The sequence below is a fragment of the Phyllostomus hastatus genome, unplaced genomic scaffold (assembly GCF_019186645.2).
Source record: "Phyllostomus hastatus isolate PE091 unplaced genomic scaffold, TTU_PhHast_1.1 phas_contig_402, whole genome shotgun sequence".
In the NCBI taxonomy this organism is placed as follows: domain Eukaryota; kingdom Metazoa; phylum Chordata; class Mammalia; order Chiroptera; family Phyllostomidae; genus Phyllostomus; species Phyllostomus hastatus.
Genome location: NW_025333873.1, coordinates 1,340,330 through 1,352,942, shown reverse-complemented (window position 1 = coordinate 1,352,942; position 12,613 = coordinate 1,340,330). Strand labels below are relative to the sequence as shown.

The 12,613-nt window shown below is 48.3% G+C and overlaps 1 protein-coding gene across 1 annotated transcript in view; it reads right to left on the bottom strand.

Moving 5' to 3' along the window:
• The window catches only part of ALK (ALK receptor tyrosine kinase), a 641,645-nt gene that overhangs the window by 446,763 nt on the left and 182,269 nt on the right, over positions 1 to 12,613 (bottom strand). The window contains exon 2 of the mRNA XM_045844604.1: positions 3,525 to 3,644. Within this exon, the coding sequence (XP_045700560.1) occupies positions 3,525 to 3,644 (120 nt within the window). The remainder of the gene's footprint in view (positions 1 to 3,524; positions 3,645 to 12,613) is intronic.

The following is a 12,613-nucleotide window of genomic DNA, read 5'->3' as shown; positions in this document are numbered from 1 at the left end:
CCAAATCTTGAATGTCAGCCTTGTCATTCAGGCCAAACACCAGGTTGTCTAGGAAGAGAGAGCCCTCTTATTTAGAAGAGACCTCATCTTGGAATTAACTTTGTGACGTGGCAGAAAGAGCACTCAACTTGGAGCCAGAAAACCTGAGTTCAGCCTTTCCTACCTGTCCACCTGCTCCGTAGCCTGGGAGCACATCACTAACCGTCTTTGGCCCTCAATTTACATTTCTATAGAAATGTTACATAAAATAATATCCACCTACCACAATTCTATAACAAGCTTAACTTTTAAAAGGGCTATGAAAGAGTTTGGTAAAGTATCAAACTTTTTTTAAACATAGGAAAATTCTCTTTCTCCTCTTCATTCGGGCCAGAACCTTTGGTTATTTGGTTTCAAATGTTGATCTGATGTTCCCACACCCAGAGTGAGCAAACATGAATTCCGGTTGGACAGGACACCATCTGTTCTGTGGCTCTAGAACTCCATGCCCCCCGTGAGTCATCAAACCCCACGGGGGCCTTAATTTCTCAGCACCTGGAGCTAATGGACGGAACGGATTTGTATCTGGGTGGGTAGTTAGAGCCCGGTCCTTGTAGTCAAGCATATAAATAAGTCTTCAGGCATCAGAGCTGATGATAAAAGGAAAAAAAAAAGTTCTTTCTTCAGATGTCCTTCCTTCTTCAAAGCCTAGGGGGATGAGTGGGCAGCTCTCTGCTTTCCCATGATCAAATTAGCAGGCTCTGTCACTCACGACAGGAGGCCAGCGAGAACTGAAATCCGATACCGGATGCCAGTGCAGAGAATATATTTTACACAACATAAAAGGCCCCAATGTAAGTCAGAAGAAATATAGGGAGCCTTCAAAAAGGTAGGTCAAACTTTTTCCTCAAGCGGGTAATTACAGGCTGGGGCTGAGTAAATCTTACTAGCCTCTCTGCTTTGTCTCTGCCCATAAAGCACCTGTGAAAAGAAGGCCCCACTCGGTGCAGGACTGGACAGCGCGCCTGACAGGGCCAGCCTGCCGCTGTGCGTCCGGAGGCCCGTGGCCAGGCTGGTGATGTCCGCTCTTGTCACCCCTCCTGGCTCCTTCCCCGCAGAAGACAGTTGAGGACAGCCAGCCGGGCACAAAGCTCTGTCACTCAAGTGCCCACGCATTGACTTGCGGAGACTTGATTACTTCTCACTGTCTGAAGAACTACCCCTTCAGGCGGCAATTTCCCAGTCAAATTTCCCTGCCTGAGTTTGAAGACTTAAAATTAATGAAGTTGTTAACATTTCTTAAAATGTCTTTCATGGTAGGCGACTGAAAGGTGTGGATTTATCACTACGGAGCCTGGTGGCCTCTTTGGTTCATAGGGAGACGTGGGCGGAACCCTGTCTGGGCCTAACCCCGCCCTCCGTTTGCTCTGCGGTGGGTCTCAGGGTGGGCCCTCAGCCTCGGCGCTCTGCGGTGAGTCCTCTGAGGCACTCGTTGGGGCAAGGAGCTCAGCCACCTACAGAATTGCTTCTCTGTTTCCTGAGCTCTGAGAGAGCAGGAGCAAGCCTCATCACCTCCAGCACCTGGCACTGGACCAGGCATACAGAGGTGGTGGTGGGTGGGGGTAGGTGGGTCTCTAATTCAGACTCAGTTGAATTAAATATAATGAGAAATGATGAATCAGCTCCTGCCACCCTGTGTGTCAATAGCAACAATGGTGCCCACTCTGGTATCCTCGCGGAGCATCTCAGCAAATGTGGGTCCTCTCCTCTCTCAAGAAGGAAAATCATGAGGATTCTGGGAGACAAGGAGATCCTGAAAGGGACCTTGGGAATCCTCCAGATCTCCTCCTTTGCCCCTCTGCCCTAATTATACAGATGAGAAGGAGGAGGCCCAGGGAGAGGAAGGAGGGGTACCAGGGCCGACCAGCGGGAGACAGCAGCTAGCTGAGCTCTCCCCTCAACCTGCAGCTTCCTTCTGGATTCTCCACAGAGTAAATGCGATGTCCTCTGTGTCATGCAGGAGGTCAACCTGCCTTTTTTGGAAATTCTGCACTTTACAACAGTTGTCATTCTGTGGAGATGCTGAGTGACTTGAAAAGCAAATTCAAAATTTTATCCAAAGATTAGTTTTTATCACAAATCTGGTTAAAAGGCAATAATGATACAAAGGGCCATATTTCAATTATTTATAGACACTCGCCCTTATTATAAGATGACATTCAATGTCTGGGCTAAATAAAATCAAGAAGGAATTCTTGTCTGGAATCTCCTGGCAACTGCTGATCCTTCTCTCCCACTGGGGAGGCTTAGGCCTAGGAGGGGGCGTCCCAGCAGAGCACAGTCCTCAACTGCCTTGGGGTTTTGGATGCATTTATGTTTTTATGTTTTAAATGAAAGGTACAGCTATTATTAACCAAGACGAACTGCATTATGGATGAGGGACAGCGGTGAGTGGAAAATCTCCACTAGGAGCATTTTTAAAAGCTCAGGCTCAAGGGCAGAGCCTGAGTATCTGGAATAGGTAAATATGCCCAGAAGGGATCCAGAACTCAGTGCTGTCCCAGGCTCATCAATATTTCATTGAATCAGGCCTGATGAGAGTTCCGTCCCTGCAAGCCTTCTCCGTTCATTGATCACGCACTACCTTGACGCGTGTCTTCTATGTGATGGCATAATGCGAGGAGCAAACACGGCTTAGTGCCTGTCCTCACGGGGCTCACTCTAGAGGAGTTCAAGAGAAGAACAGATGTCCACCTGGAAATACATTGGCTGTCCTCCAAAGCTGCTCACTCCTCTGCGGAGGCCCAGCTCTTGCGAGCTGTTGGGATGAGCAAAGGGAAAAAGGGATCCTGCCTCATGGGAATGTGGCCTCCTGGGGGCTCCGAGGATGGGACCTAGCTGGCTGAGTAGGCAGATAGATCCCTGGGAGATGAAGTGAACGTAAGGAAAGAACTCTGGTTTTGTAGTTAGGGGATCTACTCTGTGTGATCTTATTAGGCTCAGTTTGTCCACTTGTTAAAATGGAATGAGACTTGGCCTCATTATCACTGAGGTTACTGCAGAATCAAATGAACTGAAATAATATCTAGGCATATGTTTAGGCACCTTCCAGGAGATACCAAATGTAAGTGAGTCACCTGAGGGTCCCAGAAGCCCGGCAACCTTCATAATAACAATCTTCTCTCGAGAGATCAGCAGTATTAAAAACACTCATCGGTTAGAACCCTTTTTCTGGAAAATCACAGTCAAAATGCAAGTAAGCATTACATCTAATGATCAGTAAGGGGATGTTGGGAATACCATAAAGGCTGGGGGCAGTGAGATACGGCAGCAGTAAAGCTCTCAGTTTCCTTCAGGATACAGAAGGCAACTACAAGCCTGGAGGGGGAAGGCCTGGGTACCAGTGGGAGACCATGGGCACAGAAAGACTTCCTTGGTGTATAGGGGGATTGAGGGATCCATGGAGAGCCATGGATAGATAACACACTGAAATTTGCAACTTCCTTAAACAGGAGATGGTGATTGAGCCTCAAAAATATACTTACCATATCGGCTGCGATGAGACAGGAAAGGGAAGGAGTCTTTCATTATCCAGGTCAAATTCCACGCAAAAGAATCAGGAGGGAGAGAAGGCAGATTTGTCGGTGACTCTAAGGAGCTGTGACCTGGATGGAAAAACAAAGAGAATAATAATACATGTGCTTGGGATGTATCTTTCAGCTGTCACTCATATCACTTATCAAAGAAAGTTCATAAGAGGTTTTCATGACATCCATTGGAAAACAAGGGGGGAAAGTCTGAGCCACGAGAATACAGAGTAGACGTTAGGACCTCAATGCACATTTGTTCCCAAGGGCAGCCAAATCTAAGAAGTCTGAATCTTGTGAGCAAGGCCATGGCAAAGGTCTCTGGGAGATTACAAGCCCGGCTACCTAATGGCTTGGTCTAACAGCTCTGTCCAAAGTCTATTCTGCCTACAGGAATTTGTGCAACTTTACAGAGAACTTCAACTCATCTCACCCAAATAATGCTTCTACTCTACTCTATGTCCAGACTCGTAACCTCATTAACTGTCGTTTGCTTGGTTATTGCCTTATCAATGAGAGGAGTGGAATTGCACTCAGAAGTTATGAGTTTCTGACAATTATGTTATTTTTTTAAAAAGTTAGGTGATGGATTTTTTCCCACAGCCAAGAGTCCAGAAAGTGCCAGAGCATTAATGTTCCTCATCTGCTTGAGAGAAAAAAAAAAAAGACTGAGAGAAAAGGAGCAAAAGCAACGCTATTCTTTTGTGTAACAGCGCCTTGATGGGCTTTGTGTGGTGAAAAGTAATTTCACCCAAGGCCGTACAGGTCTACTTGGGGGCAGGCTTAAGTTTATTAGACTTTTAAAAAATTAATTAATCTACAAATCAAATGAACACACATTACAGGCTCTTCGGCAGTTCTTCCCCTGAAATCCCCAACTCAATCACTGTTTTTGCTAATGTTTTTAGGGCACGCAAAGCATTTGCTGTTAAACAAAGAAGGGTTTGAGAATAAGTTCTGTTTAGTAAACAAGTGCGTGGCCCAGACACAGCTTTCTGGTAGCATTTCCAAACAATGGCTCAGAGGAAATGCGCGGAAAGGGGTCAGGATCTCTGCTGGTAAGTTTCAGAGAGAAGCCATCTCATTTCACCCTCCCCGCACCTGCTTCAGAGATGGGCAACAGGGCTGAGGGAGGTGAGGCCCAAGGCCAGACAGGTCCACCTGGGGCAAGTTTGAGTTATTAGCCTTTCAAATAATGAATCATATGAATTAAGCACCAATGGGCCTGGCATTACGCTAAGTGCTTTAAATGTCTGATCACACTCACTGCTTGTGACAACCTTGTGAATGAGAACTGCTGTTGGTCTGGGCTTTGGGCCAGGGAAACTGAGGTGGAGGGAGGTTGGACATTCTGTGGTCACCCCACGAGTAGGCAAGAGACCAGACTCAACAGACGAGCCTGGTCTGATGCTGTCACCCACAGTTTTTTCACCGCTCTTTATGGGCCCCCACAAACTACTGCAGGGCGCTCTGCAGCTCTCTGCAGGGCCACTCGGGGCCCCCATAGGGCAATGGCATAGGGCAGAGTTCACCACCGAGCATGCTCCTGAATAGGACAACAGAGTGAGGGGTCTGAGGAGATCCTGGCAGCTAACCCCTATGATGACCTCCGTGTGAATAAAAATTAGCACTTCTATGTCTGAGTCATAAGTGTAGATCAAATTTTAAGTACTTCTGAAGCAACAGGAAGATCAAGCCTAGCTATATTTCCGGATTTCCAAGTGAGGTCATTTTTCTTAAATGCGCAGTTTGGGAATGGTATGAACTTCTTCCTGGATGTGCAGCACCAGGCAGATGGGGCTGGGCTTCAGGAAGCACTTAGGGATCCGTGAGTGGGCACAGAATGACAGATGGCCTTCAGGATGGACAAGGGCCAGGTTATGTATTCAGGGACAGAAAAATATCCACAGCCATTCAAAAGGAAGAGCTCTGAGAACTGAATCATGGCCCAGCAATGAGCCACGGGTGCCACTGTGGGTCATCCGGAAAGATAAGCTTAAAGCATTTTGTATCAAAAAATGCCAATAAATTATTGGCCATCTTCAACGTCGAGTACTGGAGAGAAAGCAGGAATTTCTGTCTCGCCCTTACAGGAACTCCTAGAATTTCTGCCAGCAGGCTGAGCTCGCGGGGCCCTCAAGAGGCAGTGGGGAGTGATTTACTGGATGAAGCTGGGGGCACGAACAGAGAGATCAGCCCAAAGGAGGGCCTCCTCGCCTGACAAGGAAAAGGCCAAGAAAAACGCAGCCAGCATGAATGAAGTTGTTTGCCAATGTCTAAAGCGTTGAGACAGGTGTGAGTTCTGGTCACAGTTCCTAGAATATTTATAAACTCAGAATATACAGAAGGAACTACTTCTGCATCTAACACGGGCGGGGAAGAGGCTGTCTGTTGCTTTCACGTTCCTTCCCCTCCCTGGCCCCACCCCAGGGCAGGGCCAAGTGAGGCCACAAGGAGCAATCCAGGCAAGCAAGAGAGAGGCTTGTTTCGGGGGCTTCCCTCTGAAAATGCGAGGATCCGGGGTGAAATTGGCCTGACCAGAACCAACGTGTGGCTGCAGGTGTGAAGTAAGACCCTTTAGCTCAGGAAGAGGGCATCTTGGACCCTGGGGAAGAGGGGTGAAAAGGAAAGGAAAGGGGAAAGTAGGAGCAAGAGCTTACAAATACCCGGCTAAGGCCCGCCACCCAACACCGAAGGAGGAGAGAGAAGTAAAGGAACGCACGCTGGCTGAGGCGTTGTTGACAGGCTACAGATAGCACTGCTTTAGGGTTTTGGTTTTGGTTTTCCCCTGCACTGCAGGGTAGCAGGCAGAGTGAAACCCTGGACTTGCTGACACAACTCTGTCCACAGTGCCTCTCCTCCTTGTTCATCATTATCGCAATTCCCTTGCTAACAGTGCAACTTCTTTGCCTCTTTCCTCCTTCACAATTGTGCTGAGCAGCTGGACAGTGGGGTGGTGGGGAGGAGGGACACACCACCAAGCGGACAAGTCTCACTTGAAGTTCATAACCACAAACCTCAGGAGAAGCCTCGGGACTGCCCAGGAATCCTGTTGCATTCCCTGAGGAGCCCAGCTTACCTTCCCTCTCACCAGCACCACCACTTCCCACTTTCCTTTGCCCCTCACCCCTCCCACCCACCCCCATTCATGTGCATTCTCACCTAGTAATCTTGCTTCTTATTTCATCTAGAAAAGAGAAGCAAATCTACCAACTTACAGGGGCCAGCAGCCCTCTACTGTACCTTCCCTCCCATTACACACTGGGCACACTCATGGCAGCGGCAGCCTTTCCACTCCAGCACTAATCTCATCCCTTTTCAAGAAATCTGCTCTTGCAGGAGTCCCCCCTTTCTCCTATATCAACAATTTCCCCCTCTCCCGAGTCAGTGTCATCTGTAGCAAATATATACCATCCTACGTAGTAAAAGAGAGAGAAAAATGTCCTTGACCTTCACACTCTCCTTCGGCCATTGTCCCATTACTCTGCTCTTTCTCACAGCTCAATCTCTTAAGTGATTTCTCTATGCTCCTGTCTCCACTTCTTTCCTCCCATTTTTCTCTTAAATTCAATAAAATCAAGATTGTCTCTACCACTCCAGGTCAAGGTCACTGGCAACCCCAAGTTGCAGATACAATGGACACGTCTCAGTCCTTATCCTACTCAACCTCTCAGTAGCACTGGACCCTCCCAACCACCCCTGCTTCTTGGGTTCCTCCCATCTGGGCGACCACATGGTCCTTGGTTGCCATAATCCTTGTCTCCTACTTCAGTGGCAGGTCCTCTGTGCTGTTCTTTGCCAGGTCTCCCCATTTTCTAGGCTTACAAAACTAACATTCTCCACTTTCCAGCTGCATATGCCTAGGACATTTCATGGCCAAACACTGTGTTTCATTACAGTGGCTTTACCCAGCTGACAGAGATCACAGACCATGAATTCCAAATGACCCCAGGACACAAGGCCCTTCATGGACTTTAATGAACAAGGGACTTGTTTTAACCAATCACAAACAGACTTACACACTCATTCTCTCCTATCCAAAGTGCGACATTCAGTTTGGAATGAGCACAATCACCACATAACCCTCTTCTTGGAGCTTTAAAGACTCTGATCTTTCCTCCTTAGAGAACTACTCAGGGAATTTCTCCTTGCCTGGCATGACAATAAGCTCGGCTTTTTAAAATTTTATTTGGGGAGGGGGGGTCCTCTGCTTTATTATTTGACAATTATTAAAAGCTGGGAAGCTGAGGCCTTTCCTCCATCTAAACTCATTCCCAAAGTGATCTTATCCCGTGTCACAGTTTAACAGCATCTATATACATACTAGTCCTGCCACATTTACATCTCCAGGCTCCCCATCCCCCTGAGCGAGAGAACACAAATCCCACGGCCAGTCTGAGCTTCATTTTGTTGCCTGATGGATATCCCAAACTTAACACGTACAAAATAAACACAACGCCACTCCACCCAAACCCCAGACGGTCCCCGTTTCAGAATGTGATCGACTGGGCCAAAAACCAAACTGACTTCCTCCTTTTTCCCACGCCCACATCAATTCCTCAGTAAATCTTTACCTGAATTGTATCCCTGCTCATCTCTCCCACATCGCCCTTCATCCTCAGCACTGCTAGAAGCTCCCAGCTGGTCTCCCTGCTTCTGTGTTGCTCACCTCTAGGGTGTTCCCCACACAGCGGTTAGATGGACACTGCCGCCCTGAAAAAGCTTTCACGTTTCTTGCCATTGCCTACGCCATGAAGGCCCACGTGACCGGGCCCTGGTTCTCTCTGGCCTCGTGTCCAACTTGCTCATTTTCCCCTTGCTCATGGAGCTCCAGCCCCACAGGCCTCCTGGTTGGCCCTCACGCTTGCAAGCACACTCCACAGCGGGTGCTGTCTGCCGGGAAAGCTCCCCTCCCCCAGACACATACAGTCATCCCCTCTCTCGGCCCAGCCCTCTGCCCAAGTGTCACCCCCTCAGAAATAGCTTTTTGATCATCCTGCATAAAAATATCACCCCCCTAGGCTACTCTCTATCCCCTTGCCCCGCATTAACCATTTCCTACAGTTATATTAATTTGTTTATTGTGCACCTCCCGCACTAGCCGCTGCGGCATCCCCATGCTTGGCACATGGTAGGCACTCAATAAATATCTCTCAGATGAATGAAAGCGGAGCCCTTGAGAAAACTACTAGCACTCGTACTCATTAGCTGTTGGACTGTAGGCTGATCACATACTCTGTGGAAGCTCCATCCTCTGGAAAAGATGATGAGAACAAGAGTAATGTACGCTCTGCCAACTCTCCGGGTTCCTTAAAGGCCCGATGAGCACGTGCGCACGATGTGCCCTTCAAATATCAGTCTCGCCATTCTCGGAGTTCCGTGCTCCTCTCCCTGCTTCAGAACCCACGTGAATGGGAGTCTCGGCTCCTCTCCCATGTCCAGACACTGAATACAATGTCCAGAAATCTGAAGTGCTCCCAAAGAGCTGCTTCTCTGTTATTCACTCGTTAATGATTAGTTCTGCCAACTGTCCGCGATCTCTGCTACCCCAATTCAGCCAGTTGGCAGTATCTCTATTTCCAGTCTTTATTTTCCCATGTCTCACTCTGCGTCTATTTATTCCTCAGCCAATGTACATAACCTAGTGAATGCATCATACGTGTGTTGGCATATATAATCCGGAGGTATACGTGTGCGATGGTTATTTACAGGAATGCCCTGGGTTCACCAGCAAGCATGTTTTACAAACCCACATCAATAAAATGTAAAAATGTCTCTCTCCTAAATGCTCCTCGGAATTGCTCCTGCCTTGTACACATTTTAATTATTTATTTTTCTTCCAATAATAAAGCAATCAGCGACAGCCTGCTCGTTTCCCTCTGTATTTGAAAACACTCTTAATAATGCATTCTTGTACAATGATTTTTTGTCACACAGAGCAAAGCTGAATGTGGCCGAGTAAATCGCAGTCCGGATGTCAAATGGCGGTGGGGAGCAGGCCCCGCAGGCCGGGCGCACGGACCAGGCCTCCTGCCTGGGACGGGGGTACCCTAGAGGACAGGCTTCAGCACTCGCTGTGTTCAGCCTAAACCTGTTCAGACGCAGAAGCCTTCTCAGAGCATGTACATGACTGCTGGAGTCAGCAGCGATGCTGGAGGAGTAATACGGCGCAGTTCATCTGGTCTGAAAAACAGACACGATTTTCAGAGCAGAGAAAGGAGGGTGAGCAGATGCGGCCTTTGTCCCAAACACGCAGGCCTCCCGCGCCTTCTTTGGGCCCTGGCAAATGAGGGGGTGGGACGAGCTGTGCACCGAGGTCCTCCCCAGTTCACACGCTGTCAGTGCTCCGTAGTCTGCTTTCACGGTGCCTCCAGCTGGCTCATTCAGAGAGCAGCTATTAGCGCCGGGGGCGGAATTTGAATGGAACTAAACAGCCCCCACCGCGCCTCACCTTCCTCTAAGTACCCACCCCCCCACCCTGCCAGGGAAGGCTTGCACTCTTTTGGTAGCTCAGGTCCTGAAGCAAAAATTACCTACTATAATATTCTCTTGTACGGTTATCATTTCAACACGTTTCTCGCCTCTCGCCAACCCCAGAAGGACCCGTGTGTAACTACTGAGTTCATTCAGTGGTGAACCAAGTCCATTGTTTCATAACAGCAGCACTCCTTCCCCAGGCACGGCATTAAGGACTGCTGAGGGGGATGCAGAGGAAGATGTCACGGGGTCCCTGTCCCCAGGAAGCGGGTTGCCTCCAGGATACACTGCACCCACACCAAAAAGGGAATAACGACGTGGTTACTGCAGAAATAGCTGAAATTTGAAGACTTCACATTTTGGCTACTATTTATTTTTTTCGGCCTTATTTCCCACTCCGGATCCTTTCACACTCTGTCATTTCAGTTACTCGGAAGTCTCCAAACTTTTGGCCAAGTTGATCTCCACCTAAAATGTCTTCCCTCGCCCGCCGTGTTCCCGAATCCTACCCATTCTTACAGGCCCAGTCCAAGTCCCACCTTCCCCAAGGTTCCCCATCTTCCCTGAGCTGATGCACCATCAGAGGCGTGGAACGGGGACTCGACCTGGGCCTACCTACCTCCTTAACCGCCACTGCTGTTGCCACTTAGGACAATGACATCTAGGCCATTCATCAAACATGTTGTCCATGCTACTCTGGTCGATCCTGACGATGGCGTATAATAATATATTAATTTCACTTACAAATCTCAAAATCCCATATTTAGGAGAAATTAGGGAAAAACTTTTCATGAGGCCGTTGTTCAGTCTTATGTAGAATATGCTTCCCAAAGTCAAGGTCAAGGTCAGAGTCAAATCAGAGGCATCTCCTGAGCATGTCTATGTAAGCTACCAGATAATAAAGGCACGGATGCCACCCCTTCAGAATTGTGCCCCAAATCACTACGTTTGCACTTACCCAGAGATGGCCTCACTTTCCCCAGCAAGTGCTGCTGCCCGGCCTGTACGCCCTGTGATGCCTCCTCCTGCACCAGAGCCTCTGCTCCCAGTGCTCTCGGCCATTGGCCTGACCTGCCGGCCAGCGTGGGCTCTCAGGGTGGGAGCAGAGGAAGACTAACTGACATCTGTACTAATCCAAGAAAGCAGCTAAGAGGATAGCATTCTCCAGGTGGTGTGATGCTATACCTGTGCACACACACACGTGCACACGCACACACATGCACGCACGCCAGGCCTGAGTGCTTCCATTAGCAGGGCAACGTGACTCTCAGTTCTGGGCCCGTTTCTGTGGCTTGCTTTTACTCTGTTCTTTAAGAAATTTACTCCACTATGATCTAAACCTATTTCCTCTCCCCAAAATATATTGACTAGAATAACAATCAAAAGGGAAACTTAGAACTGCCACCAGGCCTTTCATCTTGTGATCTCAGAGAGCTTTACCAGGCACTAAATAATTAATGTACTGCAAGTGACACAAAGACTTGGCAGCCGGAAAACCAAGTCCATCAATGAAAGACCTTTCTCTTTCAGAGCAAGCCCGTAGTCTCTGGGTAAATGAGACAAGAAGCTACAAACTATCCAGAAAAAAAAAACGGGCTCTTTTCTTGACTTGATGTTTCAAGTTGGGAAGAGACAGTTACCAGGGTGACCCAACAGAAGGTCGTGGCCCACTTCCACAAGAACTGGTGAGCACAGAAGAATGGATACTATTATACATTCATCATGATTTGCGGCTCACTGATGCCTTTCAGAGCCATGCACTCTCAAAATCCTCATAATAGTCCTGTTAGTTAATCTCATTTATAAATGAGAAGACTGAGGCTCAGAAAGCAAAACTGCCCTTCCCTAGATCCCCGAGTGAATGACGACCAGGATAGGACGTGCGACTGAGGACCCCCGATATGTGGAACCAGAAATGCCATGCTCCCACACAGATGTCTCGGAGACGGTGTTGACAGCCCTGGAGCACAGCTGCGCTGAGGTAAATACAGCAGAAAGATTGATCAGATTGCAGAGGCCTGCAACACTCCCTAACTGAGGATGACAGAATCCCTTCAGGTCAGCCAGGAAGGTGACCTAGAATCACACACCTTTAGTCAATGCAACTGGCTCTCCAGAGCCTCAGGCTCAACTAGCACCATTTCCATGGCAACCAGGTCTGATGCTTGGCCCTTGAGATGGGGCCTTAGCTGGTCCAGTGAAAGAATGTTTAGGATGGGAGGAGGGAGAGGGGGGAAAAACTTTCTACTAACATCTAGCCTTTTCAATCCCTCTTTATCTGCTTGTCACCCCTTTGATTTCAGCAGAAAGAGTCTATCCTGCAGGAAACCACACTAACTATCACATTGCTCAGAACAAAGACCTCACTGCGGGTAGGCGCATTTCCAGAGATTGGAAGTAAGAATGTTCTAACAGGCTGGTGTGCTAGCTAGAGACCGGGGTTCCTGGGAACAGTGATGTTACTGTGCAACCTTGCATCAGCTACTTAACCTTTTGGAAGATTTGTTTCTCCACATATAAAACAGAACTCATCATGCTTTCCCATCCAACTTCAGGGACGCTCTGAGAAT